This window comes from Chelonoidis abingdonii, chromosome 23 (genome assembly GCF_003597395.2).
Source record: "Chelonoidis abingdonii isolate Lonesome George chromosome 23, CheloAbing_2.0, whole genome shotgun sequence".
NCBI classification, from domain to species: Eukaryota; Metazoa; Chordata; order Testudines; family Testudinidae; genus Chelonoidis; species Chelonoidis abingdonii.
The window spans coordinates 22,408,201-22,434,723 of NC_133791.1; the positions used below are offsets into that span (position 1 = coordinate 22,408,201).

General features: G+C 57.3%; 1 protein-coding gene across 4 annotated transcripts in view; it reads right to left on the minus strand.

Moving 5' to 3' along the window:
• Nucleotides 1–7,873: 7,873 nt before the first annotated feature.
• PHC2 (polyhomeotic homolog 2) overlaps nucleotides 7,874–26,523 on the minus strand; it is an 88,296-nt gene continuing 69,646 nt past the window's right edge. For 3 of the 4 annotated variants that reach the window (XM_032798474.2, XM_032798475.2, XM_032798476.2), the window contains 6 exons: nucleotides 15,518–15,720; nucleotides 13,191–13,320; nucleotides 11,689–11,803; nucleotides 11,200–11,341; nucleotides 10,298–10,589; nucleotides 7,874–9,283 (listed from right to left, as the gene is read on the minus strand). In XM_032798474.2, coding sequence (XP_032654365.1) covers nucleotides 9,129–9,283; nucleotides 10,298–10,589; nucleotides 11,200–11,341; nucleotides 11,689–11,803; nucleotides 13,191–13,320; nucleotides 15,518–15,720 — 1,037 coding nt within the window. In that variant the 3' untranslated portion in view covers nucleotides 7,874–9,128. Of the gene's footprint in view, nucleotides 9,284–10,297; nucleotides 10,590–11,199; nucleotides 11,342–11,688; nucleotides 11,804–13,190; nucleotides 13,321–15,517; nucleotides 15,721–21,282; nucleotides 21,516–26,523 lie in introns of those variants that run through there. The other variant, XM_032798477.2, reaches the window with a different exon arrangement.

Consider the following 26,523-nt stretch of genomic DNA (forward strand, 5'->3'; position numbering starts at 1 on the left):
CACACCTCAACTGCTAGAACAGGGCCTCATCCTCCCTGATTGAACTAACCTCGTTATCTCTAGCTTGCTTGCTAGCATATATATACCTGCCCCTGGAAATTTCCACTACATGCATCTGACGAAGTGGGTATTCACCCACGAAAGCTCATGATCCAAAACATCTGTTAGTCTATAAGGTGCCACAGGATTCTCTGCTGCTTTTACAGATTCAGACTAACATGGCTACCCCTCTGATACTGGAATATATGTGCATGAATAAGATGACCACCCTCTTTCCAAATGCTTTTGTTGCTCTGCTCATACTTCTAACACTTCCTGTAACAGCTGCCAGTGGACAACGCCACTTCTCCAAGCTGAAGTTAATAAAAACACATCTACACTCCACAATGACACAGGAGAGGCTGTAAAAACAGCAGAGTCCTGTGTGACCTTATAGACTAACAGGAGATGCAGGTCAGCCTTGCAACCATCTCAATAGAGCAGAGGTGGGCAAAATACGGCCCATGGCGACATCCGGCCCGTGGGACCATCCTGCCCAGCCCCCGAGCTCCTGACCTGGGAGGCTCACCCCGGCCCCTCCCACGCTGTTCCCCCCCTCCCCCACAGCCTCAGCTCACCCCAGTGCAATGCTCTGGGCAGTGGGGCTGCGAGCTCCTCAGGCAGTGCAGCTGACCCAGTCTCTGTGCTGTGTGGTGGCGGTGGCGTGGCTGGCTTCAGCCGGTCAGTGTGACTGTAGCGCCGCCAGCCACTGGGGCTCCAGGCAGCGCTGGGCCATGACCCCCTCCCCTAACCGCCCCGCCATACAATTTACAAAACCCGATGTGGCCCTCAGGCCAAAAAGCTTGCCCGCTCCTGCAATAGAGCATGAACTGGCCCAGACTGTGGACCTTCAGGAAACAGTTCAGATCTTTGCAACCAAGAAGGCAGGAAAGCACCGCTTTGATTATTCAAACAGATCAAAATGCCGGTGTTTACTGTGCAGACAAGAAAAGTTACATTTGCTGTTCAGGCATTTGAAAGTTATGTGTTACTTAAAATTTTTGAACAAGGCATTTGAAGTTGTTAGTTCTCCTTTACTGGGGTAGGTAGCAGAGCAGTGGCATGAGAGGAGTAGAAGGGGAAGAAGGCAGAATGGAGACCTTTCAAAGTTTTGGCCCAAGCGAGGGGGCATGGGGACATCATTTGAGCTCCCTGCCTCGGGTGCCAAAATGTTGTGGGCCGGCCCTGGGTGAAGGGCAGCTCTCAGCTCACATCTGCCCCAGATGGGGGGGTGCCCTAATGATGGATTAAATCTCCCTATTTAGTGGTATTGTGATACAGTGCCTAATGCTGACTGGCAGGGGTGTGTGCTCCTGGCAGTCCAGGGTGATCTCCTGCCCAAGGTCAGTGGTTGCTGGCTGCCGGAGGTGCTGCCCGGAACATGCCAGGTTCAGTGGTGGCCTCACAGCCCAGCTCTCCACAACAGGTGCAGGTACCAGGACCATTGCTGGAGGGCCTGGGGCTGTTGCTCCTTGGCATTATCCCTTTGCTTTGCTGCAGTACTGGCCGGGGCCCCCAAGTGCTCCCTCCCCTCCAGGAGGTCTGGGGGCCACTCAAAGATCGTGGCGCTCTGGGCTGCTGCATGGGACCGCACGGATGCAGGATGTGACTCCAGGTGTGTGAACTCACCAGGAGGTGGCATGGCAAAGGGGTGTAGCTGGCTCGTGCCAGCAGGGTCATAACTAGGGTGGAGCGAGTGTGGCAGCTGCCCAGGGTGCAGAGCCACTAGGGGTGAAAAAAATGGGGTGGCCTGCAGGATTGGGCCCAGCAATATCAGCCGTCCCCCGGCAGGACTAGGTCGACATGGTGGTAATTCAGTAGCTGGATAATCCATGAATTGTAGGGTATAGCCCGAAGAAATCGAGCACCCAACAGTCCAAGGTCAGCTGAGACCAGGCTGACTGGAAAGGGCGTAGACGCTCGAGGAAAAAGCAGGGGGTGGATCCTGGGCAGTGGCTGTGGCGTCATCCTCAGCTGCATCCTCAAAATGCCCATTTCTGGCTGCCCTGGTCTCTAGAGGGGCCAGGCTGGGCAGCAGAGCGGGATGACAATGGTACCGTCACTTTTCTTTCTCTTTCTTTCTGTAGGAGCTGGACTGGGGGGGACCCCACGACATTGACAGAGGTGGAGAAGGCGGCAGCTGAAATTGCTTTTTAGCATGTTGAGGGGTGTGCAGGCCCAAGGACTGGAAGGTGACATGGGAGTCTTTAAGGCCATGGAGCTGGGCGTCGATTAGCTCTGAGAAGAGCCCTGCTCCCTCAAATGGGAGATCCTGAAGGGAGTCTGCGTCTCTTGGGACAGCCTGGAGAACTGCAACCAGGATCTGCACCTCATAACCACCGCAGAGGCAACCACACTGACCAGTGAGTCAGTGGCATTCCAGGCCATCTGGAGGGCGCCTCTCGCCACCACTTTGCCCTCGTCTCCCTAGATGGGGAACTCCTGGGCTCAGTCCTGTGGAAGGCCCTCCTTGAACTTGCTGATGGAGTTCCACAGTTTGATGTTGTACCTGCCTAGCCAGGCCTGATGGTGAGGTGCCCGGAATTGCAGGCTGGCTGTTGAATAAATTTTCCAGCCAAACAAGTCCAAATAAAGTCTTGGTGTCTTTATTTTTGGGTGTGCCACTGGCGTGGCCCTGCCTGGCCCTTTCATTGATGGCAGACACTGCCAGGGACCCTGCAGGAGTGTGGATGTACAGCTATTCAAATCCCTTTCCTGGCTCATATTTCTTTTCTGCTTTCTGGCAGGCAGAATGGAAGAGGGAGTCCTGCCACACAGACTTGGCAATTTTCAGGACCCTAGGGTGAGTGGGCAATGCAACCAGGGCCGGGATGGAGGAGGGGATGATGCTGAAGAGGTCGTTGGACTCCTCCACTAGCTCCTTGACCTCCAAGTTCAGGTTGGCAGCCACCCTTCTGAGCAGGGCCTGGTGCTCCTTGAAATCATCAGGGGGCTGCTTGCTTGCGAGGGGCAGGGCTGTCCCTACCCATACACAAAGTACACCGCTGCACAGGGCACCAGGAAATTTGGGGCACCGGTGCCCTGTGCAGCTACATGCTTCCTCAGCCCCTGCCCCATCTCTTCCCCATGGCCCCTGCCCCTGCTCCGCCCAAGCCCCACCTCTTCCTGCTCCCTGCTCCACCCTACCCCTGCCCCCAGTCCCCTGAGCTCTGCAGCAGCAGGAAGTGCAGCAACCCAGCCCCAGCTGAGCTGCCATGAGTGCTGGGGGGTGGTTCCCCCCTCCCCTCCAAGCCAGCCCCCCCCCACGGAGGCCTGGGGCCAGCCTCCCCCCTGCCCCTGCAGAGGTCTTCTGGGCAGCGCAGGGCCCCAAATAGCCAGGATTGGCCCTGGCGAGGGGCCTGCCACCGCCGCGTCCCGAGATGACGAAGATGACTGCACCGCAGGATGAGGGGAGGCTTCCCCTGGCCTGTCCGGGCTGGAGGCAGTTCGTCCGATGTGGCCTAAGAAGAATGGTGGGAGTGTGGGACCTGTACCACATGGCTCCCGTATTGATACTGGGTGGGCCACTGCCCCTGCTGCTGTGCCGCTGCCACGCCGGTCTCGCGGCTGTCGGTGATTCGCCTCTCCTAGGTCAGGGGTGATTTCTCCCTCCGAGTCGGGCCACTGCCCTTCCGGCGACCAGGGAGGAGCTGTAGATGCCTGAGTCTGTTGGCTGCAGGGCCACCCAGAGGATTCAGGGGGTCTCGGGCAAAGCGGGGGAGCGGACATAAAGAAAGGCACCACCCGCTGCGGTGCTTGTACTCGCCACCTGGCGCTCCGAGTCCACAGCGGGTCCCTCACTTGCTCCGCGTCTGCGGCGGGTCCCTCGCTCCGAGTCTGCGGCGGGTCCCTCACTCGCTCCGCGTATGCGGCGTGTCCTTCACTCGCTCTGAGTCTTCGGCAGCACTGAAGGACCACCGAAGACCCGGAGCGAGTGAAGGACCCGCCGCTAAAGTGCCACCAAAGACCCAGACTGCCGCTGGGTGAGTAGCCAGGGAAGGGATTCAAAGGCCAGGGCTCGCAGGGCCCCTGTGGGGCCTGGGGCAAATTGCTCCACCTCCCCCACCCCTCCCGGGTGGCCCTGGTCGGCTCACCCTTGTCGGCAACTGGTAAGGAAAGGGCGAGGCATAGTTGTTACAAAGAGGGAGAAAATTTGTTTTTCTTAACGGCTGAGGATTGGACAAGAAGCAATCGGCTTAAATTGCAGCAAGGTCGGTTTAGGTTGGACGTTAGGAAAAACTTCCTACCTGTCAGGGTGGTTAAGCACTGGAATAAATTGCCTAGGGAGGTTGTGGAAACTCCATCACTGGCGATTTTTAAGCACAGGTTAGACAAATGCCTGTCAGAGGTGGTCTAGATAATACTTAGTCCTGCCTTGAGAGCAGGGGACTGGACTAGAGACGTCTCGAGGTCCCTGCCAGTTCTGTTGTATGACTCTATGAATGAACTTCATAAGTTTGTGGTGTGTAGTCGATCTGTGATTGTTAGCAGCAAACATCCCTGATGCCCAGTGATGGGACACTAGGTGGGTAGGGCTCTGAGTTACTACAGAGAATTCTTTCCCAGGTGTCTGGCTGCTGGATCTTGCCCACAAGCTCAGGGTCTAACTAATCACCATATTTGGGATTGGGAAGGAATTTCCCCTGGGTCAGATTGGCAAAGACCTTGGAGTTTTTTTCACCTTCTTCTGCAGCATGGGGCATAAGGTCACTTGAAAATTTAAACTAGTGTAAATGAAGGATTCTCTGTAACTTGAAGTCTTTAAACCACAATTTGAGGATGTAAGTAACTCAGTCAGAGCTTAGGGATCTATTACAGGAGTGGGTGGGTGGGGTTCTGTGGCCTGCAACGTGCAGCGGGGCAGACTAGATGATCATGATGGTCCCTTCTGGCCTTCCCGTCTATGAGTCTAGCCAACAAACTTGACTGTCCAGAGGACAAAGTCACCCTGTGGGATTGTGGGATCCTTTTCACACTCAGAGCGTGAATCCAGTGGGACTGCATCTACACTACAAAACTCTGGGTCCCAGCTTGACTCAGGCTCAGCCCCTTCACCCCATTTGGTCCAATCCCTGGGTTAGTGCAATTTGTGTGTAGACAGAAGGGAGGGTTAGTCTGAGTTTGGACCCCAGACTTCCACTGCAGTGTGGACAGACCCATAGCACCATTGCAGCACTGTTGTTTCCATGCACAGTCATTAGGTGTCAGCAGAAGCTGGAAATGCCAGAGGCAGCCCCAGGCTAAACCGGTAGCACGGTGGAGGGAGGGGAAAGTTTACTGGGCCAGTAGCCATGGGGATGAGCTCAGCTGCCCCTGCCAAGGATGCGCACCACCCCCGCCCCACTGAAATCAAATGGGCTTTCCCAGGGGCAGCCCATTAACCCTTCATGCTCATAGATCCCCAGGCATCCCCCTCAAAGGGCCCCTCCCGCTTGTGCCCCCGCCCAGCAGATTTAACCCTTTCCCCACTGCTCAGCACCCTGGTTATTGGTATACTCTCCTCTAGGTTGTCAGACTGAGGCTCCCCCAGGCACCCCACTATTGCAGGCAGCAGGCCTGCCACCTCCCCACTCCAGATACGCTACCCTGGCACTGCCAGCAGGTGAGAGCAGCACCTCATGGATACACATTGACCACTCTCAGCCAGGGGCCCTGGGCCATGAAATCAGAGGAGGGGAAAGGTGCCACATCCAGACTAGCCCCAGGGAGGGCCAGGAGCATTGCCCACAGCCCAGGATCTGGTGCCTTGCCCCACTTGAAAGAGGGTCAGGCCACCTGGCTGGCTCCATGGTGGGGGGTTTCCTTTTCCCCTAGCTACTGGCAGTGCTACCACTATGACTAACCTCTGAGGTGTTCTCACATCCCCACCTCCAGCATATGGCCTGGCTCCTCTGCTGCTCGCCTCTGAGCCCCTTGGGTTGTCCCACACCCTCCAGCACCAGCCACGGCCACTCCCCAATGCCTATGCGCACCCCCTCTCCATTGGTCAGCAGACTGTAGGCCGACTCCGTGAGCTGCATCAGACCCATTTCTAAAGCACCCACCATGAGAGGCCTGGCTCTCCCACACCCGCTGTGTCCTTCCCTGGGCTGTTTGCAAAGCCTCCCAGCATGTGATCAGCACACGAGGCTAACCTGCAACTTACCCCTGGGCATGGAAACCTTGAGCAGCAGCAGCAGAGCCTGCGTGGAACCCTGCAGTGTTCGTAGAATCCTAGGGTTGGAAGGGACCTCAGGAGGTATCTAGCCCAACCCCCTGCTCAAAGCAGGACCAATTCCCACCTAAATCATCCCAGCCAGGACTTCGTCAAGCCTGACCGTAAAAACCGCTAAGGAAGGGGATTCCACCACCTCCCTGGGGAACCCATTCCAGTGCTTCACCACTGAGTGTGAAAAAGTTTTTCCTAATATCCAACCTAAACCTCCCTCACCCCACACCAGCCCAGCACCGTTCATAGCCAAGGAACTTCCAGAGGGAGATTTAACCTGCTCCTAACCGCCAGCTGAGGGGTAGCTAAGCTGCCAGACTCTATATTCTAATGAGGTGCTAAGCCCCCCCCCCAACCTCACTGCCCCACCAGCACTCCTGCTTTGATCTTTGCAAGCAAAGGGGATGAGGGGGGAAGGCTACTGAGCCAGGGTTGCGGGGGCTGTGGACGCATTGGCTAGCAGAGCAGGGCCTGAGCCACTGCACAAATGGTGCCACCTTGCAAGACCGGATTCTACATCTGCTCCCACTGAAGCAATAGAAGCATCCAGCATATAGATACTCAGCAGAGGGCTGCTGCCAGGAGACACTGGCCACTGCATCTTCCCCTTAGCTTCCAGGTGGCAGGAGCACGCTCAGCTCCTTGGCACTGCAGGGCATACAGCACACACTCCCTGCTGCCCCCTAGCAGCCAGAATCCAAAGTGCTGCCACCACCAGGGCAAGTGAGCAGCACACTGAGGGAGCCGGGTTCTAGGCTGGGGTGGGAGAGACCTGGAGTCAAGGCCCTGCCTAGGGAAGATACTCAGGCACAGACCTGCAGAAGTGAGATCTTCCATGGAGCTCAACAGGAGTTAGGTGGCCACATACCTTTGGGGAGCTGGGCCTTTCATGCCTCAGTTTCCCCCACAGAGATAACAGCTCTGCCCTACATAAGACTAAATCCATTGAAGAGTGGGGAGAGGCTCAGCTACCAGGCTGTGACTAGGGATACGAACAGAGCTGGGGGCAGTTCAACTGTCTTGCTAAGAAGCAGGCATTTTTCAGAAACCAGTTGGTTTCCCAAGTTTTCCAGGACGCTCGGGGGAGGCTGCTCCTGTTTGGGGCCTCTCCAAGGGGGTTGGCATTTTTTCCCATTTGTTGGTTTCCAAGTCTCTGCCCTCTTCCCTGGCCCAGCTGGTGAGGGCAGGGCAGCCATGCTTCTGGCTTGGAAGTTTCAGTTTTGAAAAATATTTTCAAAAGTGAAAAGAATAATTCTGGCCCCCAGGCCCTGCTCAGCATCAACCCACCAGATCCGCAGCTCTCACCCTGCCCCTTCCGCACGGATTTCATGAGCTCCAGCCACGCCCAGGGGCAGACACTGCCTCCTCTCCCCCTTTTATCCCTTCATTCAACCCCCTCCCCCCTATTTCCAGCTCTTGGCACTGGGGAGACTGGGTAAACCTGAGCAAATGCTGTGCTGCCAGCGCCTGCAGTGTCAAACCAGTACCCAGCTAGCGTGTCTCCCCCCAAGGCAGGGCAACAATGAAACGTTCCCCCCAGCTGAGCCCCCGCTCGTGTTACTAACCAGCAGAACGGTGGCTGGTGCCCAGCATGCTCCTAGGCCCAGAAAAGCCCCATAGCAGAGGTTTGTGGAGTTTTTTGTAATGTTTATTAAAAACAACAGGGAAAAAAAAAGGGTTATAAAAAGACCTTCCCAACTCAGCCCCGCACCAGCTTCCCTCAGTCTAGAGCCAGGAGCAGCTCCCTCCCTGCTGGGGGACGCTTACAGTCAGCAGCGCTGCAGTACAGAGGCAAGGAGGGAACTACATCTCCTCAGCTCAAGAGAGGAATGATTCTCAGTGGGGCTTGGAGCCCCCCACCCCGCTGCACAGAGGCAGCTTCAGCCATATTATGGCAGCCTGAGGACAGGCACCAGGGGAAGCTCCAGGGAGGCCTGTGCAGATTACCCCCAAGCCAGCGTAGGGGACTGCTCTGCTAGCATTAGCCAGCTACACTGGCCCCAGGAGCCTGGAAGGACAGCCCCCACCCCCTCCACAGCACAGGGACGGATGCTCTTGGGCCACTGGGGCCAGCAGTGCCCATGCCCACAAAACACAGCAGGCCCTGCTGAAATGCAGCCCCCTGCCAAAGGGCACTGGGCACCTCCTTCCCCACAGCCAGCCAGGAGCCTGCTCCCCACTGTACTGTCCCAGGAGCAGGGACCCCACTGCTCAGGAGCCAGCCCCAGTGGCACCCGCTGGCTTCCACATTAACAGTCTGAGCCACAGGATGCACTGGCACCCCCACAGGCTGGGAGCATACACAGGGGCCCAGAACCTGATCGCCTGCTGGGGGTGGGGGCAGTGCCTGGCACCACAACCACACACAACTTTAATGCCAAACAGGGCGGTTGCCTTGAGTGGGGGGTTGGGTCCAGCACATGGCAAGTCTGCAGTTCTTGGGGGGAGGGGAGCTCCTGTGGGTCTCACAGTTGGGCAGGTAGTGGGGAATCAGACCAGCCCTGCCTACTGCCAGCCAGCACCTGGCCATGGGGGCCACTGCCCCTGCCCAGCCTGCCCTGCAGCCATGATCCCCTCTCCCCTGTGCGCCACACGGCAGGCTGGGACTGCAGGAGGGGAAGCTAATGCTACAGAATATGTACAGCCCCGCAAGACCTAGCCTCTGCTCCAGCCAGGAGGTGCGAAGACAGGTATCCAGACCCCAGCTGGGGCATTCAGGGGCCGTTTGTGCTCCAGGCCACAAGGAGCTCATGGGCCCAATGTCGTCCCCCCAGCTCCTAGCGACAGCTACAGCCCGTTGCCCAAGGGCTTGTGTAGGCAGGTGCCTCTGCCTGCGTGGGAGTGTCCAGGTGGGCTGCCTGTGCCACGCATGTGGGCGCCTCTAGGAGTCCTTGAGCATGCTAATACGGGCATAGATCTTCAGCGCTGGGCCCAGCTTGATGTTCATGGCACTCATGAGGTGATCCTCCTTCAGCAGCAGCAGGGCCTGCCCGTCAATCTCCTGGGCACGGAACTCCTCCGCGATCTCCTGGCACCCTGCAGGGAGCCAGTGAGGTCATCAGCATGGGCGCCAGCTCTGCCCTCTCCAGGGAGCTGTCATCAGCTCCCTACGCCAAGGAGATCTGGGAGCCTGAGCCAGTGTGGGGGAACAGGACTGGCAGGGGTGCTGTCCCCTCGCAGGCAGCCCCAGTTTGCAGGAAAACAGAACAGCTCCTGACCACGTTACCCAGGCACCACGGCCATACCTAGCTCAGGTCCCCTGGCAGCTGTAACTGCAAACTGGACCAGGAACAAAACCACAATCTCTTGCTGTGAGCTGTTAAATAGCTCCTGTGTCCCACCCCACAGGTGGCTGCAGTGCTCCCGAGGCAGGAGCAGGGAGGATGCCGTGACCTGATGACCTCACTGGAAGGGCAGTCAGCCCACGGCTCCGGGGCACCTTGTTTCTGGTGGAGGGAGATTGGCAAGACTCCTCCCTCCCAGGGAGGCCCAGACAAACCCTCTGCCTGTGTTACACAGCCGGGGCATCTCACAGAGACGTGACAGGTGGGGCCAAAGGAGCAGGATGCTGACAGCAGAGGCCAGGAGAAGTCAAGGGGTACAGGAAAGCCCCTGGGGGAACCCCTGCAGGACAGACTGACAGCTCACACAGAGTGGGGAGTGGCGTGTCCAAGGCCCCAGTGCTGGAGGCAGGCGCTCAGGGTCACCAGAGGTGAGAAGGAGGACAGGGTGGTTGCTGAGGGTCCTCCTACCCTGGCCACCAGCTCTCTGATTTGAGGGCAGAGTGGTTTGCTCTAGTTGAAACCTGCTACCTAGCTCACTAGCTTCTCCCTAGAAGTCAAAGTATGCTCTCTGCCCCTTGCCATGCTAACTCCAGCCTACCCCGCTGAATAGCACAGAACAGCTGCTTGGCTCCACCCCAGAGCTAGCTGCATGTCAGCAGTGGGCAAAGCAACCCCCCAGATATGCAGGCCTCAAAGATCCTGCAGGCCCTGGCTGGCCCAGGGCCCATGTGGCAGGGAGGGGAGCAAGGCCAGGAGGGTCCCTCACCTGGCAAGGAGCGGATGAATTCATAGACATCCTCCACATTCCATTTGGTGGGCTCGCTGGGCAGGAAGTGGTGCCCAATGCCCACCAGGTCCCGCATGTGCATGTCGGGCAGCTCCAGGTCGCGCTCGCCCTGCCGCCGGCGTGAGGTGGACGAACTGGCCGAGAGGGGAGACAGCGGCTCCTCATAGCTCGAGTTATCAGAGCAGCGGCTGGAATCCTCCTGGCTGCGGCTGAGCTGGAGCGAGGCTGTGACAGAGAGTGGCACCGACCCCGTGGAGAGGGACACCGGCGTCTGCAGGGGCAGTGGAGAGGTCAGCCTGTGGAGGGGTCAGACCCACCCCCTGCAACACACGCCTCCCCAGTCTCTTCTGCTCTGCAGGCAACAGGGAGCCAGGACGCCTAGGTCCTACTGCTCCCCCTCTGGGAGGGCTGCAGTGTAATGCTCAGAACCAGGGCAGGACTCCTGGGTTCTATTGCTGATGCTGAAGGGAGTGCAGTCTAGTGGTTAGAGGGCGGGGGACAGAGCCCAAAGTCCTGAATTCTAGTCCCAGCTTCGACAGAATCAACTTTCTGCTAAGAGGTTCTTCGGTTCTGTTCCCCCCCACACCCTGCCCCATGCCTTCTCAGCACATTACTGCCCCTCCCTCCCAGCTGGGCAATGGGACTGACTGACAGTTACCATTATTGTAGCCCCATCTGCCCGAGAACCTCCACGCACCTGCCCTGCAGCAGCAACTACCCCTCTCAGCCCTGAGGTGAGCAGGGGGTGCCCACAGAGCCGCAACTATTTGCCAAGGGCCAATGGGCAGCCCAGGTCATTAACTTCCAGGCTCACGCACTAGCTGCCTCCTGGGGGAGGGAAGGGGGTTCGGATCACCACCCCAGGGTAGACTCCAGCTCACCTGTTTCTTGGTGTCCTTGCTGAGGACAGGTAAGGCTCCCTTGCAGGTGCGGCGGCGCCCGTGCGTGGCCGCCCCTGGTTTCTGGAGCTTGCTGCGGTCAGGGTGGAAGAGCCCCACCCGCTTCGTGCACCCCACATTGTACCTGCCGGAGAGCCAGGAGTGGGTCAGTGATGGGGTCTCAGGTCAGCAGCCTCACAACCCTGCCTCACTCCCCAGTGGCAGGATGGGTGCAGATGGCACCTGGGGGAGCCCGGCACCAGGCAGGTGCACCAGCCACAGCACAGCCCTGCCAGCCCTTGGAGCCAGAGCTCCTAGCCCCCCCATGGGACAGATGATGCTGAGAGGGATGGGGTGGGACTCAGGGGCTTTGCCCCATGGTGGGATTGAGCAATGGTAGGGAGCCTTGCCCAGCAGCAGAACCGTGAAAGCTGCTTGGTGGTGTCAGGTGCCCCTCGGTGGGGAGGTCAGGCACTGCTCAGCAGTGGTCACCTCTTGGCACAGGCCATGGAGCAGAAGCGCTTGGACCTCTTGAACTTGTAGGCGAAGTCAACGCGGCCACAGAGCTCACATTTCAGCTTCGGGGGGTTCCCCTCCTCTTTGGATTCTGGGGACACAGCGGGACACAGGGACCAACAGACACACCCGGCTCTTAGTGACGGCTCGCACAAGCCTGGCATGCAGCGGGGCCTCAGCCACTGCCTGAACAGAGCAACCCTGCCCCCTGGCATAGCCACCCCCCAGCACAGCCACCATCTGCAGCCCCCTGGGCCACAGGCCAGCACTGGCCCCCAGCAGTGCCTCTCCCACCACAGCCAATCCCCCTGCCACACACAGGTCACACTCCCCTGCCACTCCTCCCCACCCCTGGCAGGCCACTCTCCGCAGGTGCCTGGGTTGCTCTAGGTGAGGGGGTGACTGTCCCGGAAGGTTCCCTCTCCCTCAAAGACCAGCCGAGGGGATAGAGCCGCCCTGCAGACGCTCTGGCTCTCAGGTTGCTGTGCTCTCCTGTGCCAGACAGGCAGGCTGGCCTGCCTCTGGGTGCCATGGGATCCTGCTTCAGTGGGCAGGCAAACGAGTTATTCCTGGAGCCACAGGCATGAGGCAGCAGCACAGGGATCCCGAGATGTTCTTGCCTCTTAACCCAGCAGCCCTGAGGAGACTTAACAGCATCTGGGTGTTGGAGGCCTCTCAGACTTAACCTGTCTGCCCCCAGCACTTTACCCACATTAGCAAATGGTTGCTGCACAATCAGCCTGAATGACTCAGCCCCCTTTGTGTCCTGGCCCCCCAGCCCCCTCCATGGGTCCAGCTGCCAGACACCAGGCTTTCCCCTGAACCTGGAAGCCAGGCCAGGGTCCCTGAAAGGCCCCAGGGGACAGGCCCTGGCCCCAGCCCCTAAGCCTACAAGCTGGAGGTCGAGAGGAGAAGCTCCCCAGCACAGCTACCTGCTTATCTGCCCTCCCCCCTTCTGCACAGTCCTTGTTCTCCATTCTCAGCACCCTTTTCTCATCCCAAAGTGTTTTGCAGCCTTCAATGGGCCCTCACTGTCTCTGAGAGGGGAGTCAGGATCAATCACCTCCCTCCTTCCCCATCTTATGGCTGGGGAAACTGAGGCACAAAAGGGGAAAGTGACTCATGGTCACCTAGGAGGGTTGTGGCAGAGGCAGAAATAGAACCCTGGTCTCCTGATGCCCAGCTCTAACCACTAGCCCATGCTCCCACCACCCTATTCCCTGCTGTCTCTTCCTTCCCCTCTTCCCAGTGGGAATAGTGCCGAGGGCTGCTCTGCCTGTGCTAGGGTGAAATGGTCATCCCATCGTGTCCCCTCTGGTGGGGACAGTGGGGAGGTTTAACCCACTGGGTTCCCAAGGGAGCAGGCAGCCCGACCGCGGCTCTTAAATGTGAGAGCTGCTCCCTCCCCTGACTAGAGGCCTGGGAGGAGCAGCAGCAGCCAGCTCAGCTCTCTAGCGCCCCTGCTGGCCGGGGCCTACCTTGCAGATAGGGCTCCTCCATTTCAGAGTCAGTGGTGGTTGTATTGTCCTGCTGTGGGAGTTTCTCGGCCAGGAGGCCCTGGGCATACTTCTTCTTGAGATTCCCCACGAGCAGTGAAGAGCGCCCCACCTGGAGCGCCGGAGACACAAGGTGAGACAGGTTAGAGGGCTGCTCTGCGTGCAGCCTCAGGCCAGCTCTCGGCGGGCCTCCAAAAACCCTGCAGTGGGCAGAAAGGAGGGGGCCCAGAACTTGGCTCCAGAACCACAGCCCTTTGTTGTGAGTTGGAGGAGAGCTCCCCCAGCTGGCAGCAGTGGTAGATCTGTTAGCAGCTCTGTGACACAGCCACTGAAGGGCAACAGCAGTGACCCATCAAGCCAGGCCACTCTGGTGGGCCAGAAGGCTGCAGAGCAAAGCAAGGCTCCTGCTTCACGCTGCTCTGCCATGCTCCCTGCTGCACCAGTGGAGCTCCTGGCCTGGACAGAGCTGAGTTACTCAGGGGCACACCCTTGTTCATTCTGACGCGGCGCAAGCCCGCTCAGGTTTGGAGGTGGAGCTGGAAGTTCATACGTCCAGGCACTCCACCATAGCGCTCTACTCCACTCCCGTTCCCGGTCTGAACTCCCAGCTTACCACTTGCAAGCATGAGGACAGCTGGCAACCCAGCTCTGCCAGCTTGCAGCAAACTGGTATTAGAGGGTGCCCATGTCCAGAGGCTGAAACGACTTGCTCAGCCCCATGCGCTAGGGAAAGCCACCCCTCTCTGTGCCTCTAAGGTGCATTTCTCCTTCACAGAGTGCAGCCATCTTTGCTCATCCCTGTCTCCTCACTTCAGCACCCAGCTCGCATGCTCAGTGCAGCCTCCCTCCGTCATGCAGCAGATGCACACAGGCCCCAATCCTGCATTATCCACCTGCTGCGAGCAGTCCCATCACGGTTATGCAGGATCGGAGATTGAGTAAAAGGGCCCTGTGAACTGCACAAGCAGTGGTGAAATCCACCCTGGGCAGCAGAAGGCCTCGGCACCACCGATATCCTGCAGGTTTAGGAAGGGCACGAATCTCATGCTGGGCCTCTGCATGGGCGTGAATTTCATCCACTGCAATTTGCAGTCTCACAGCTCAGTCACCTGTCTGCTTATTTTCCCCAGGGCTCTCTCCCCAGAGCGGGCTGTTTCATGCCCTGCCAGGTCACACAGGGAAGGTGGTGTCGAGGGAGGTTTTGTTTTTGTTCTGAGGAAAGTTGATCTTTTTCTCTAGCTCTAAAGCAGCTCGACCATTTTTGTGCCAAGTGGAATATTTCCCCTTGGGCAGAGACCAGGCTGAGATGAGACCGCCGGAATGGACCCCTTTAAGCACAGCAGCTGCTGCTCCTTCCTCAGGAGCGCTTTATGCCATGCACTGCTGGGTGTGTCACTGTCTGTACTGACCCAAATGCTTTGGCAAAGTGCGGAGGGGGGGCTCTATCCTCAGGCTGAAGCTCTGACTGGGCTGCAGGCCTCCTGCCCCCAGTTCCTGAGAACTTAACCTGTCTGGCTGCCTAGCAGAGCTAACACCACAATATTTATTTAAAGGTTCTTGTAAATAAAGTTAAAAATAAAACTGAAACTGATGCCCAGAAGCGTCCCTGCCCCTTTCAAAGGCAGTAATTCCTTCTCCACTTTTACCTTCACGCACGGTGAATCCAAGGGTTTCAAAGCACATTTGAGAGCAGTGACAAGTTCGAATCATAACCCTTGAGTTAGTGCTCTTCACCCCCACCTCCCGCAGTGCTGCCCAAAGTCTCATGATCCACATGGCTCGCATGGGGAAACTGAGGCAGAGCAACTAAGGCTCCATTTTCCAAAAGCGGCCTTGGATTTAGGGGGCCTCGGGTCCCAGGTGCTCCAGTGGACACACACAGGGCCTGATTTCCTGAAGCGCTGAGTACCCTCTGTGGGCGTGCACCATCCCAAACAAGGACCAAAGTGTCTAAAACTGGGCACACAAATTCAGAGGCTGCTTTCGAAAAGGAGCCTCACCCAGGATCACACCTGTCAGTGGCAGAGCTAGGAATGGAACTCATGAGTCCTAACTCCCAGTCCTGTGCTCTAACCATTAGACCACCTGGCCCAGAATAACACCCCGCTGCAGAGGCAGGGTCTGCGTCTCTCACAGCAGAGGTGAACACCCCACTCAGGCTGAGCCATGGCACAGCAGCGACTGGAGACCTATGCTCAGCTGGCTCCTGCTATCGTCAGGGAAACAGCGGGAGCGAAACCTGCGCATGCGCCAAAGCAAGAACACAAAAAGCGAACAGCGTAAAGAGGGGAAAAGAAGAAGGTGCGTACCGGGAACGGCTCTGCCCCCTCCTGGATCACAAACCCTTCGATAACATGCGTCAGGACTTGGGGTTTCACAATGGCCTGTGGTGGTTTATTCTCACCATTCTGGGGGGCAGCGCCAGCGACAGTAGAGGCAGAGTTTCCGTTCCCTGATGTCATGCCGGGGCTGCTGGGGTTGTTCTGCACATGAACACGGTCCTGTCCCGGCTCTGCAGGGGGGAAACAAGATTGAGCTGCAGGGGTGGGGATTGCACAGAGACACATAAATACACCCACAACTGGTGACATACACAGCAATGTACGCACGCTGCCACAGAGCAGAACACAGCCAGCTCAAGCAGTGACAGCACACACAGAGTGCTACAAGCATGCGCACGCACGGCTAGGAGAGGCCGGGCAGGCCAGGCCTCCCATCCCCTTGCTCCCCCCAGGTGGGGCGGGTATGTGGCAAGGTGGTTGATCTTAGCAGGATTAGCAGCCTGTGTGGGATCTGCCCCCGCACCGTTCAGTGGAGCAGCCATTACCATACAGCTGACTCCCCGTCTGTCCCCCCAGGAAGGATGAATGGCCCAGCGCAGCCAGTCACATGGCACTCCTCCCCCGCCCCAACCCCAGCCGGCGCACACAGGCTGGATTGTGTGGAGCTGAATGCTCTCCAAGAACCCCCATGGGCAGAGTCAATGGACAGAGCACACTCCCCTCCAGCTGTGACTCTCCCAGGCACAATGAACAGAGGGGAGCATGAGGAGGTCTGTTGGCAGGTGACTCCACTGTGCCCAGAGGATCTGGAATTAGAGGGGCCCAATCTCTATAGGGGATACACTAAAATACACCAGATCCTGTGCACAGCACCTCCCAACTTTGTCACTCCTGGCACTTAAGCCAGGGTAGTCAAGCAATGAAGTATGGGGACCACATCCCCCATGGGACCATATTGACTGTTCTCCTCTGAGCTTCTAAGGGCATAGACAGACACAAGAGACGTACCCACAGTGCCAGGCAGCAGGCTTCTCCAGCCCCAGTGACTTTGCCAGCTGGGATAGGGGGTGAGAGGCTCTGGGTGCTCAGAGATGCTCCTGCGTACAATCTGGTGCCAAGGGGATCCCTGCCAAGTGGGCGGGGGGAGGCGATTCCCCCTCTGCTGCAGCCCCTGGATGCTGTCCTAAGTGCCCCCTACTCCCCTGGCAGAGGAGGGGCTCTGAGGGCAGTGCTGGGCCAGCAGCGCAGACAACACAGAGATCCTGGATTGATCCAGAGTGCAAAGCTTTCCAGGGCTACTCTAGGTTAGGCTGAGGCCAGCCGGGACACTAAAGTGTGCAGAGTGGTATAAGAATCTGTGCAGAACAGGAAGGGCTGCCTGGCCATCAGCAGAGCCTCAGCCCTGGCTACCCGACACAAGGTGCGGCAACTGGAGTGCAGGGCCCACGAACCGGCTACGGAGCCTTTGGCTGCTAGAGAACGCATCTAAGTCGAGCATCGGCTAACAATGGGGGAGTGCGCCAGTGCCCCCTGTTCACCGTGGCTGTTCTCTGGCCCCACATAAACCAAGTTTGGCAGGTCTCAGCCTAGCCCCATGTGGGCAGGTGTCCAATAAACACCATCGCAGGGACCACTAGCACTCCTGCTTCAATCATTTCAGCCACAGCATGGGGGGGCCATAAGGTCTGACTCTCAGAACAGGCACACTGGGCACAGAGCCCTTATGGAACCGGGCCCATGACATCCAGGCCCCTCCCTCCCCACATGACAATATCCCCTCTGGCTCAGGGCTGAAACATAACCAGAAGAGGCCACATGCATGGGATGCCTGTCCCACCACCAGATCCTTTAATAGAGGTCGTCATGCCCCTGAGGTGCTGCCCCAGCCACCTGGGCAGGGGCTAGGCAATGAGAACAGAGGAAACAGGACATAGCCGGGGGATTTATGGCATTGGAGCACAGCAGAGCCCGGGAGGCATGTGCCTCTGTCTTAGCAGCAAAGAGCCTCTCATGGCAAATCTGTGCCATCCCTCAGGTTACTGCAGCACCTTTGTCTCTTCTCAGTATGACTGTGCAAAGTAACACCTGGGGCAAAGCCAGGGCTGAGAGCACTGCAAGGCAGCTCCACGGGCAAGCAGTACCAGCGTGTGTTCAAGTACTTCTTACGGCAGGAAATCTGGCTTGGACTACACTACCCAGAATCCCTCACAGGAAGTAGCGTGTGGACTCTGAGGCAGCCAATGGAGCAGCACAGTGATATGCTGGCTGCAAAACTTGAGCTGTACAGACCCACTGTGACCACAACTCCGTACATGTCTGGAGAATGGCACAGGCCAGGGCAGGCCTGGTTCCCAGCAGAGCTGAGCCCCATGGGTGTGCCACCCCCAAGCCCCTGCAAAGGAGCCCAAATGGGCCTCTCTCACCCCCGTCACTGTGACGTCAGTGCACCTCACATCCATGGCAGGGGGAATCGCCGCCCCCTCCCGTCCTCCCAGCCATGCACTCAACCCCTCCCTTGACGGCAGAGTTTTCTTCTCCCTCCCTTGTAGGGCGGAAAAGGATTCACTGACCTGAACTGGGGACACTCTTGCAGGGCTTGTGGTTTCACCCCCTGGACTCCCTTCGCTGCACAACGCTAGCACCTCCTCCCACTTCCGCCCCCGCCTTCCCAGCGGACATTAGTGCAGCAGTCATTAAACATTAAACGCATGCAGTGGGCAGGGGCCCAGTGTGGCTAGGAGCAGGATGTTCCCAGAACAGCATGCGCTGGCTGGGCCCAGCCCCTGCTGGAATCTCATTGGCTCCTATTAGGAGAACAATATGGCTAGGCTAGGCTGGGGCAGGGCAAGCAGGCTGCGGGTTAACTTACTGCCCCTGGAGAGTATCAGAGGGGTAGCTGTGTTAGTCTGGATCTGTAAAAGCAGCAAAGAGGGTGGAAGCTGGCTGCCATGGCTGCTGGGCATGGACATGGGCTGAGTAGTCTGCACACGCAATCCACTGACAGCGTGCGTGTAGGTGCAGACTGTGGGGGCGTGTGCAGGCAGTATAGCGCACAGACTGTGTGAATGAGAGGAGCAGATGGGAATAGGGTGGGGAGAAGAGATGAGGCAGCAGGAGGGGGCTGATAATCCTAGAAAAGCAGGACCGGAAGGAGCCTCAAGAGATCATCTAGTGACACCCCCCTCTGCCCCCTCCCCCCCCAGAGGACCAAGAAACCACCACTTGTGCGGAGTCTGCAGTCAGAGAACCCCCACCATCTTTGCCCAATGGTTGGAATTGAGCCTCCTCCCCACACGCAGCTGCAGCCCCACTCCCCTCTCAGGTGGGCCCCGCAGCACCCACCACGTCACAGCACAGTGGGCGGACAGGGTGTTCAGGGTTATGAGATGAGAGTGGCAGAGGAGCCAGGACACACCTGAGGCTTGGAAGAGGAGCCTGAGCACAGGCTAGGACCCTGTGCTCCCTACAGCTCAGCCACAACTGCGGGGAGGAAGGGACACAGGGAGGCTCCTCTCAAGCACGGAGATCCTGCCCTCTCCCCCATGGGGGCAGACAGGAGAACGTGACTAACAATGCAAGGGTCAGGGTCTCTGCTCCTTGCCAAGGAGGAGAAGATTGATAGGGAAGCCAGCTGAGGGTGGCTGGGAAGTGGCAGTAGAATGGGGACCCCAGAACCATATCTCCCCTCCAGAGAATGGCCTGTGCGATCAGAGGTCAGCAGGGGGGGTGACTGGAGATGCCAGAAGGGGGAAATGGACTGAGCTTGGAAACAGCTGGAAAGCCTATGAAGTTGGATGCAGCACTCTGCATCAGAAGGAGACCATGGAGTCCAGCCTCAGCAGGCCCCCCCCCAGATCACGGGGTGGTGCCACTGACAGTGCCACAGACAGACAGAGAGAGAGAGGGGAAGGGGCAAACACGTTCAGGGTCACTGTTTGCCTTGAGGTTCCTGGGAGTGGAAGCAAAGCAGGAGCCTGAGTTAAGGAGAACAATGGTCCAGAAGGAGCCAGGTCAAGGAGGAGGGAGTCCACACGCTTCAGGGGGTTTCCTGGAGTAAAGGCCAAAGGAGATGGCAGATGGGGACAGAGAGATTCGGAAGCAAGTCCCAGGAGCTGCTGGACAAGGAGATGATCCAGGTCAAAGCAAGCAATAGGGCACCCCAGGGACAGAGAGCCCAGACCCTGGGGCAGGTGTCTCCAGGAACAAAGGATGAAGTATTAGCAAGCCCAGAAGCAGACCAGACTTGAGACTCCAGCTGCTCCAGCCCAGGGAGATCAATTGCACCAAAAGCTCAGCTGGGAGTAATGCTGGTGTGATAAGATAAAAGGCTCTGGCCACCCAGGAAGTGCAGTCCCTGTGCTAGGGGAGCAGGGAGACTCCTGCTGTGCAAAGGGCACTCGTGCCTGTGGGTAACCCTCTGTGCGGAGATGGGGCATCTCTGCAACACTCCCCCAGGGGAAAGCAGCTGATAGGTGATCCACATGCGGCTGCAGACAGCTCAAGCTGGTCAGTGCTGCGGCTGGCGAGCCACATACCTTGGGAGCCTTTTGGCACCTCCATGCACTGAAGAGGGAGCAGCATCATTCCTCCCTGAGCTAGTGCACCCGCTCCAGGAGTGAGAAGGGAGCTTAGTCTCTATGGTTCAATCATCCTTTTCTTTTCTGCAGAGGCTGCCAGACAAGCCACCCCAAGAGTGACAGCTGCGAGGATGGATTTCTTGTCATGTGGACACCTGTCAGCTGAGACCCTCAACTGGTTGCAGATAGAGGCTCCTGAAGCTATTTGAGAGCAGCACTTCTGTCACTACCAGCTTGAGCTAGAGTCAAGACTCTGACCCCCCTGAAGCAGCCAGCTCCTCTTCCTGCCATGCAGCGAGTATTCCAGGGAACCCCACCAGACCCTCTGAGATCAGAAGCAGAAGAGACACAGAACAGGGATCCACCGGAGCCTCGGAAATCCTCATCAGAAAACCCCACGCTCACTACCTCCCCCATTACCATCCGTGCAACAGCACTGCAAAATGTACTCTGACCACACACCACCTGGCCACGCCAGGCTGAGAGCAGAGGGCAGAACAGGCCCTGGCACAGCCTATGGACCAGGCCTGTCCTCCCCTAGACCCTCCTGCGCAACGTGGGTTACAATGTAGCTCCAATCACACTTTGCCAGCCTCAGCGTGGTGGCTGATTCACACTCTACTTGGAGGCCAGTGTGAGGAGCTGGCTCTAGACTTTTCATCCACCGAATTATGTCCAGGCCTGCAGGGGTTGTGGCTCACTGAATACTTCTGGGGCCCAGTGCCCGATGGTGCTGGTGCCCACAGTGCCAGGAGAAGTCACTGGGAGCTATGGATGCTCAGCACCTTTGAATGCCACGTCAGGAATGTGCATGCACACGGGTTCCAGCAGGATCTAGAGCTGGGCGTTGCCTCAGAACCTGCTCCATCAGGATCTGGATTTTTCCAGCCTGCCGGGGCCAGCTACAGCTTCCATCTAGCAAAGATGCAACGCGCAATCTACCCAGCAGCCTAGTCACACGACCCAGGCGAGCCCCAGGGCACAACCACCCTGCCCCCCATTGTCCACACGCTGCACAGCAGCAGAGGGGCAACCTGTCCAGCCCCGGACTGGCAGCCTCCCCCGCCAAGCCGGCACCCCACCGGGCTGAAGCTTCCCGGCTCCTGCGCCCCCGGCCGCTGGGCTCCCTGCCTCCCCCGCTGAACCCGGGAGCGGAGCTGGGCTGAGCGCGCAGTGCGGCCCCGCTCGGTGTGTCCGGAGCCCGCGAGCACTGACCTGAGCGACTCAAAGGCGCAACGGCCGGTCCTGCGATCCCGCCCGGGGGCGGCCCCCCCGGAGCCCCATCTCCGGAACCAGCTCTCGGCACAAACAAAGGGCCAGGCCAGCTGCCGCTCCCTGCACCCTGGCGCTACGGCTGGGAGGGGAGCCAGCGCCGGCCTGGAGCGCCCCGCGCAGCCGCCGGCCTCCCGCGCCGGGGCATCGGAGGAGATCGAGACAAAGGAGCCGCCGCCCCGCCCGGCCCCGGACCCCGCGGTCAGCTGTGCCCGGCCTGCGGCAGGAGGAGACGAGCGCGCCCGCCCGGCTGTGCGCTCGTCGTCTCGCTGCGCTCGCTCTGCTTCGCGCGATGGCGCCCACGCCCCCCTGCCGTCTCCGGCTCCTGCCCCAGGCCGTCAGGTCAGCAGCGCAACCGGCCGCATTCCCCTGGCGGCCCAGGCCCGCGCCCTGGTCCCGCTAGTCGCTCCGACGCTGGGCAAGGCGGTCGCGGGCGGCGCAGACAATGCGAGTGCGCGCAGCCTGCGCGGGGGGAGCGGGCAGGGCGCGTCGGCCTCTTTGTAAGGCCGCCCGAGCCACGCATGCGAGCGCTGCCATTGGCCGCCCGGGCCCGGGCCCGCCTCCAGTCCCTGCGCGGCGAGGGGCGGGCGGCAGCTGGGGCTGCTGGGGAAAGGCCCAGCTGGCCCCAGCGGGAGGGAAGCGGCTCCGCGCAGTCAGGCCCCGCCTAGGAGCAGGGCAGGGGCCCAGGGCGTGCGGGCGGCGAGTAACACCGCCCCCGCGCTGCACGGAGCGCGCCCCTTCCCCGGGCCCTGCGCGCTGAGAGCCCCGGAAGGAGGGTGCACACAGACGGCAGCCCGGGGTCCTGCCCGAGCTCTGTGGCCACGAAGGGCTCCCGTGGGTGTGGGAGGCCGGGCATGGGAGAAAAAGGCAGCGGCTGGGGGGGCATGGAAGTGGCTTGTGCCCAGACAGCACCGTGCAGATAGGCTGCCATAGATGGGGGGGGCTGGTACGTCTCCCTGGCAGTTTAGCGAGGCTGGGGAGGAGAGGCACAATTTGATGCTATTTGTGAAGTTGTGAGGACAATAATGCCTGTCTCTGTAATTGTCACTCCATGCATCTGAAGAAGTGGGTGTTTTACCCAGGAAAGCTTATGGCCAAACAAATCTGTTAGTCTTGAAGGTGCCATCAGACCCCTTGTTGTTGTGAGGATGGGGAACTGCTAAAAGAATTGTCAACTGTATTACTATTTATTTTGTTTAAAATTGTATTATAGCTTGTAAACATTAATAAACTATCATAATACACACACTAGCCAGACCCCCACATGTGCTCTCTTCACAAACATGCACACCATAACACTCCCCACGCTATGCACAGACACTTCCATGCACCATTCTCAAACACGTTGCACGCACCCTAGACGTCAAATCAGGCACTTGCACTGACAGCAGGTACATACTTAACAATTCCATTATACCCCATCCTGTGTGCGTGTCATGTTGTGAGGTACAAGTCTGATGGCCTGAGCACAAAGCTGGGAGCCCAGGGACCCCGATTTCTCAACCCAGCCCTAACACTGGTTCCTTGTAGAAGAGCAAAGCCCTCTACTGCTCCATGCCTCAGTTTCCTCACCTGTAAAAGCAAATGTTTGCAGAGTCCTCTGGACATGTAAAACACTTCGTAAATATACCGAGTGAGGATATTTTTGTATTATAAATGTAAAGGAGCCCTGTCCTTGCAATCCTGCCTTTCTATTCGTTCCTGCACCAACCTGACTGCTAGGAAACAACCCATTCTGGCAAGTGGACACTGTCTCTTTGAGAACATGCAGTTAAACTGCAGTTTCCTACGTAAAGAAGTGGTTCTTTTAGATGAACAATAATGACCTCTGGGTCAGGCATTACCTGGTTAAAAGGCCTCTGCTATTCCTGTTCACTGCACTATTTGGATTGTATAAAGCAAACTTTAACACAAACAGAAATAAGTTTCCATGGCTTAAAAACAATAAATATTAAGTCCAGTGGAAACAATGTTTTTTAAACTTCCCCTGCAGAGTTTTCAGCCCAAAGGCTGCAGAGCTGAGAACCTCAAAGTGAAACTGAGACAAAACCAAAGGGCAACGCCGGATGCTATGGTTTGTTATTGCCTACGCAGTGACACTGAAATAGGGACAAATCACAGATTTTTCAAGCACTTTCCCTTTTAAAGGCTTCATGTGGTTTTTAGCAATACACCCAAAGAAACAGCTTTTTGCAGTATAGAATCATAGACTCAGAAGCTCAGGGCTGGAAGGCACCTCAGGAGGTATCTAATCCAACCCCCTGCTCAAAGCAGGACCAACACCCACTAAATCATCCCAGCCAGGGCTTTGTCAAGCCTGACCTTAAAAACCTCTAAGGAAGGGGATTCCACCAGCTCCCTAGGGAACCTATTCCAGTGCTTCACCGCCCTCCTAGTGAAATAGTGTTTCCTAATATCCAACCTAAACCTCCCCCACTGCAACTTGAGACCATTGCTCCTTGTTCTGTCATCGGGTACCACTGAGAACAGTCTAGCTCCATCCTCTATGGAAACCCCCCTTCAGGTAGTTGAAGGCAGCTATCAAATCCCGCCTCACTTTTCTCTTCTGCAGACTAAACAATCCCAGTTCCCTCAGCCTCTCCTTGTAAGTCATGTGCCCCAGCCCCCATATAATTTTTGTTGCCCTCCGCTGGACTCTTTCCAATTTGTCCACATCCTTCTTGTAGTGTGGGGCCCCAAACTGGACCCAGTACTCTAGATGAGGCCTCACCAATGTCGAATAGAGGGGAAGATCACATCCCTCGATCTGCTGGCAATGCCCCTACTTTTACAGCCCAAAATGCTGTTAGCCTTCTTGGCAACAAGAGCACACTGTTGACTCATATCCAGCTTCTCATCCACTGTAACCCCTAGGTCGTTTTGTGCAGAACTGCTGCCTAGCCATTCGGTCCCTAGTCTGTAACAGTGAATGGGATTCTTCCATCCTGAGTGCAGGACTCTGCACTGTCCCTGTTGAACATCATCAGGTTTCTTTTGGCCCAATCCTCTAATTTGTTTAGGTCCCTCTGTATCCTATCTACCACCCTCCCAGTTCAGTGTCATCTGCAAACTTGCTGAGAGTTCAGTCCATGCCGTCTTCCAGATATTACTGAAGATATTGAACAAAACCGGCCCCAGGACTGACCCTTGGTCATTCCGCTTGAAACCGGCTGCCAATAGACATGGAGCTGTTGATCACTACCCATTGACCAGACAATCTAGCCAGCTTTCTATCCACCTTATGGTCCATTCACCCAGCCCATACTTCTTTAACTTGCCAGCAAGAATACTGTGGGAGACCATATCAAAAGCTTTGCTAAAGTCAAGGAACACAGGGTGTCAGCGATACCATGAAATGCACCAGGGATTTAGCTACTGATCTTGGTTTTATGTGGAGGGTGCCCAGAGACTATGGTGATGAGCAGCTGGAGAACATCTTAAGGGCTGGTCTACACTTAAAAGTTTTATCAGCATATTTATGCCATTACAAGCCCTAGTGAGACAGTATGTTGGTACAGAAGTGACTATCCCAGCAGAGTTGATGCCAGGTCCCCAATATACTGGTGTAAGCACTTTTATACAGACAGAACACACCTACACTAAGCAGGTTTAACTAAATACCCAGATACACTAGCAAAAGTTTTCAGTAGTATAGGCAAGGGGCTGGATTAAATTAGACAGATACGGTCTGTCTGAGCTGTACTTGGTGAAGGCCCTGAGGTGGTAGGCAAGTAAGCATAGCTTGACCCAACCTTGGTGACTCCCCGGCCCCCTAGGTAAATCAGAACAGCTCGCAGATGACTCTGATTGATGCCCAGCTGCCCCCTGGCCTCAAAGGGCCATTCCAGCAGCCAGGAGTAGCCGGAGTATACAGGCAGTTTGCCCACACCCCCTTGGCCACAGCTGGTCTCTCATTTATGCCAGGGGGAAAATGGGGGTGGCACAGTTCCATCAGAGAGGTGCATGAATTTCAGTGAAGGGCCTGATTCTGAGTTCACGTACACCGGTGTAAATCACGACTAACGCCCATGAGGTCTATGGAATTACACTGGCATAAGGGAACTGGATCAGGCTCTTGTGTATCCTGTGCCTTTGGGTCCTTCAGGACAGGAAGCACTACACAGTGTGAGGAATTAATTCTTTATGCTGGAACTACTGGTGGGAAGACATGGAATACACGAGGATAGTGTCTACCCAGGAATCATGGGCCACATTCTGTCCCACTCCAGCAATGCAGAACAGCCTGGAAGCTCAATTCCCAGCTGGTAACTGCCAATATCACACCTCGCTTTTGGATACCACATTTGCGTCTCTCCCAGCATCCCTCCCATTCTCCATGACTTCTGTGAAAAACAGCTTCTTTAGCTGGTACCTCGAGGAGATCTAGACAGGCAGAATATAGCCACCCAGGCTGGAGTGGGGCCCAGACTCTCTCTGTTGCAAAGGGAGTCAGATGACCTTAAATGGCCATGACAGGTTATAATAGGCTAATGTATCACATTCTCCTGTCCTTTCTGCTCCCGCCTGCAGAAGGACAACATGGAGCTGCAGGAGCTCTCTGCCTCTCTCTCACATCCATGCCAACCCATTTCCAAACCACGCTGGACTGCTGTGTCCATACCAGGCTCCTAAGAGAAGGGCACGTTCCAGTGTTTTAGGCTCCCACTTGTCCCTTAAGAGCATCAGTTTGTGACAGGAAAAATCCTCTGGATTCTCTGGGCTTCCATCTGTTGCTCCCAGCTCCTTTATACTGTTTTGGAGGCAAAAGGGGGCCTGAAGGTGCCCCAGGGAAACCCTCCTGCATAGCTCCTCCCTCCCTCCAGCAGAATGGAATGTCCATCAGGACTCTAGCCCAACTCCTTTCCCAGTCTGTGCTGTTAGGGAGCTGTGCAGGCATGGAGGGGTGCACCCGGAGTGCTCCAACCATTCTCTGCTGCCTGTGGCCAACACTGGGCTGTGGGAAAGGAAAATAAGTCAGAGCAGCCCCAAGGCTGCTCTAAATTACACCAGGGGCCGGGCACGGCCAGGAGTTTGAGAAGCAGGAACATGCTGCTGCCTGAGAAGAGGAATGGGGCACCAGGACATTCCCCCTAAGCACTAGTGGTGGTCCCTCCTGGGCCAGGCTGGGGCACACTGGGAGGCTGAAGAGACAGGACTGCAAGCCCTGCTCTCCTCAGGTCCATC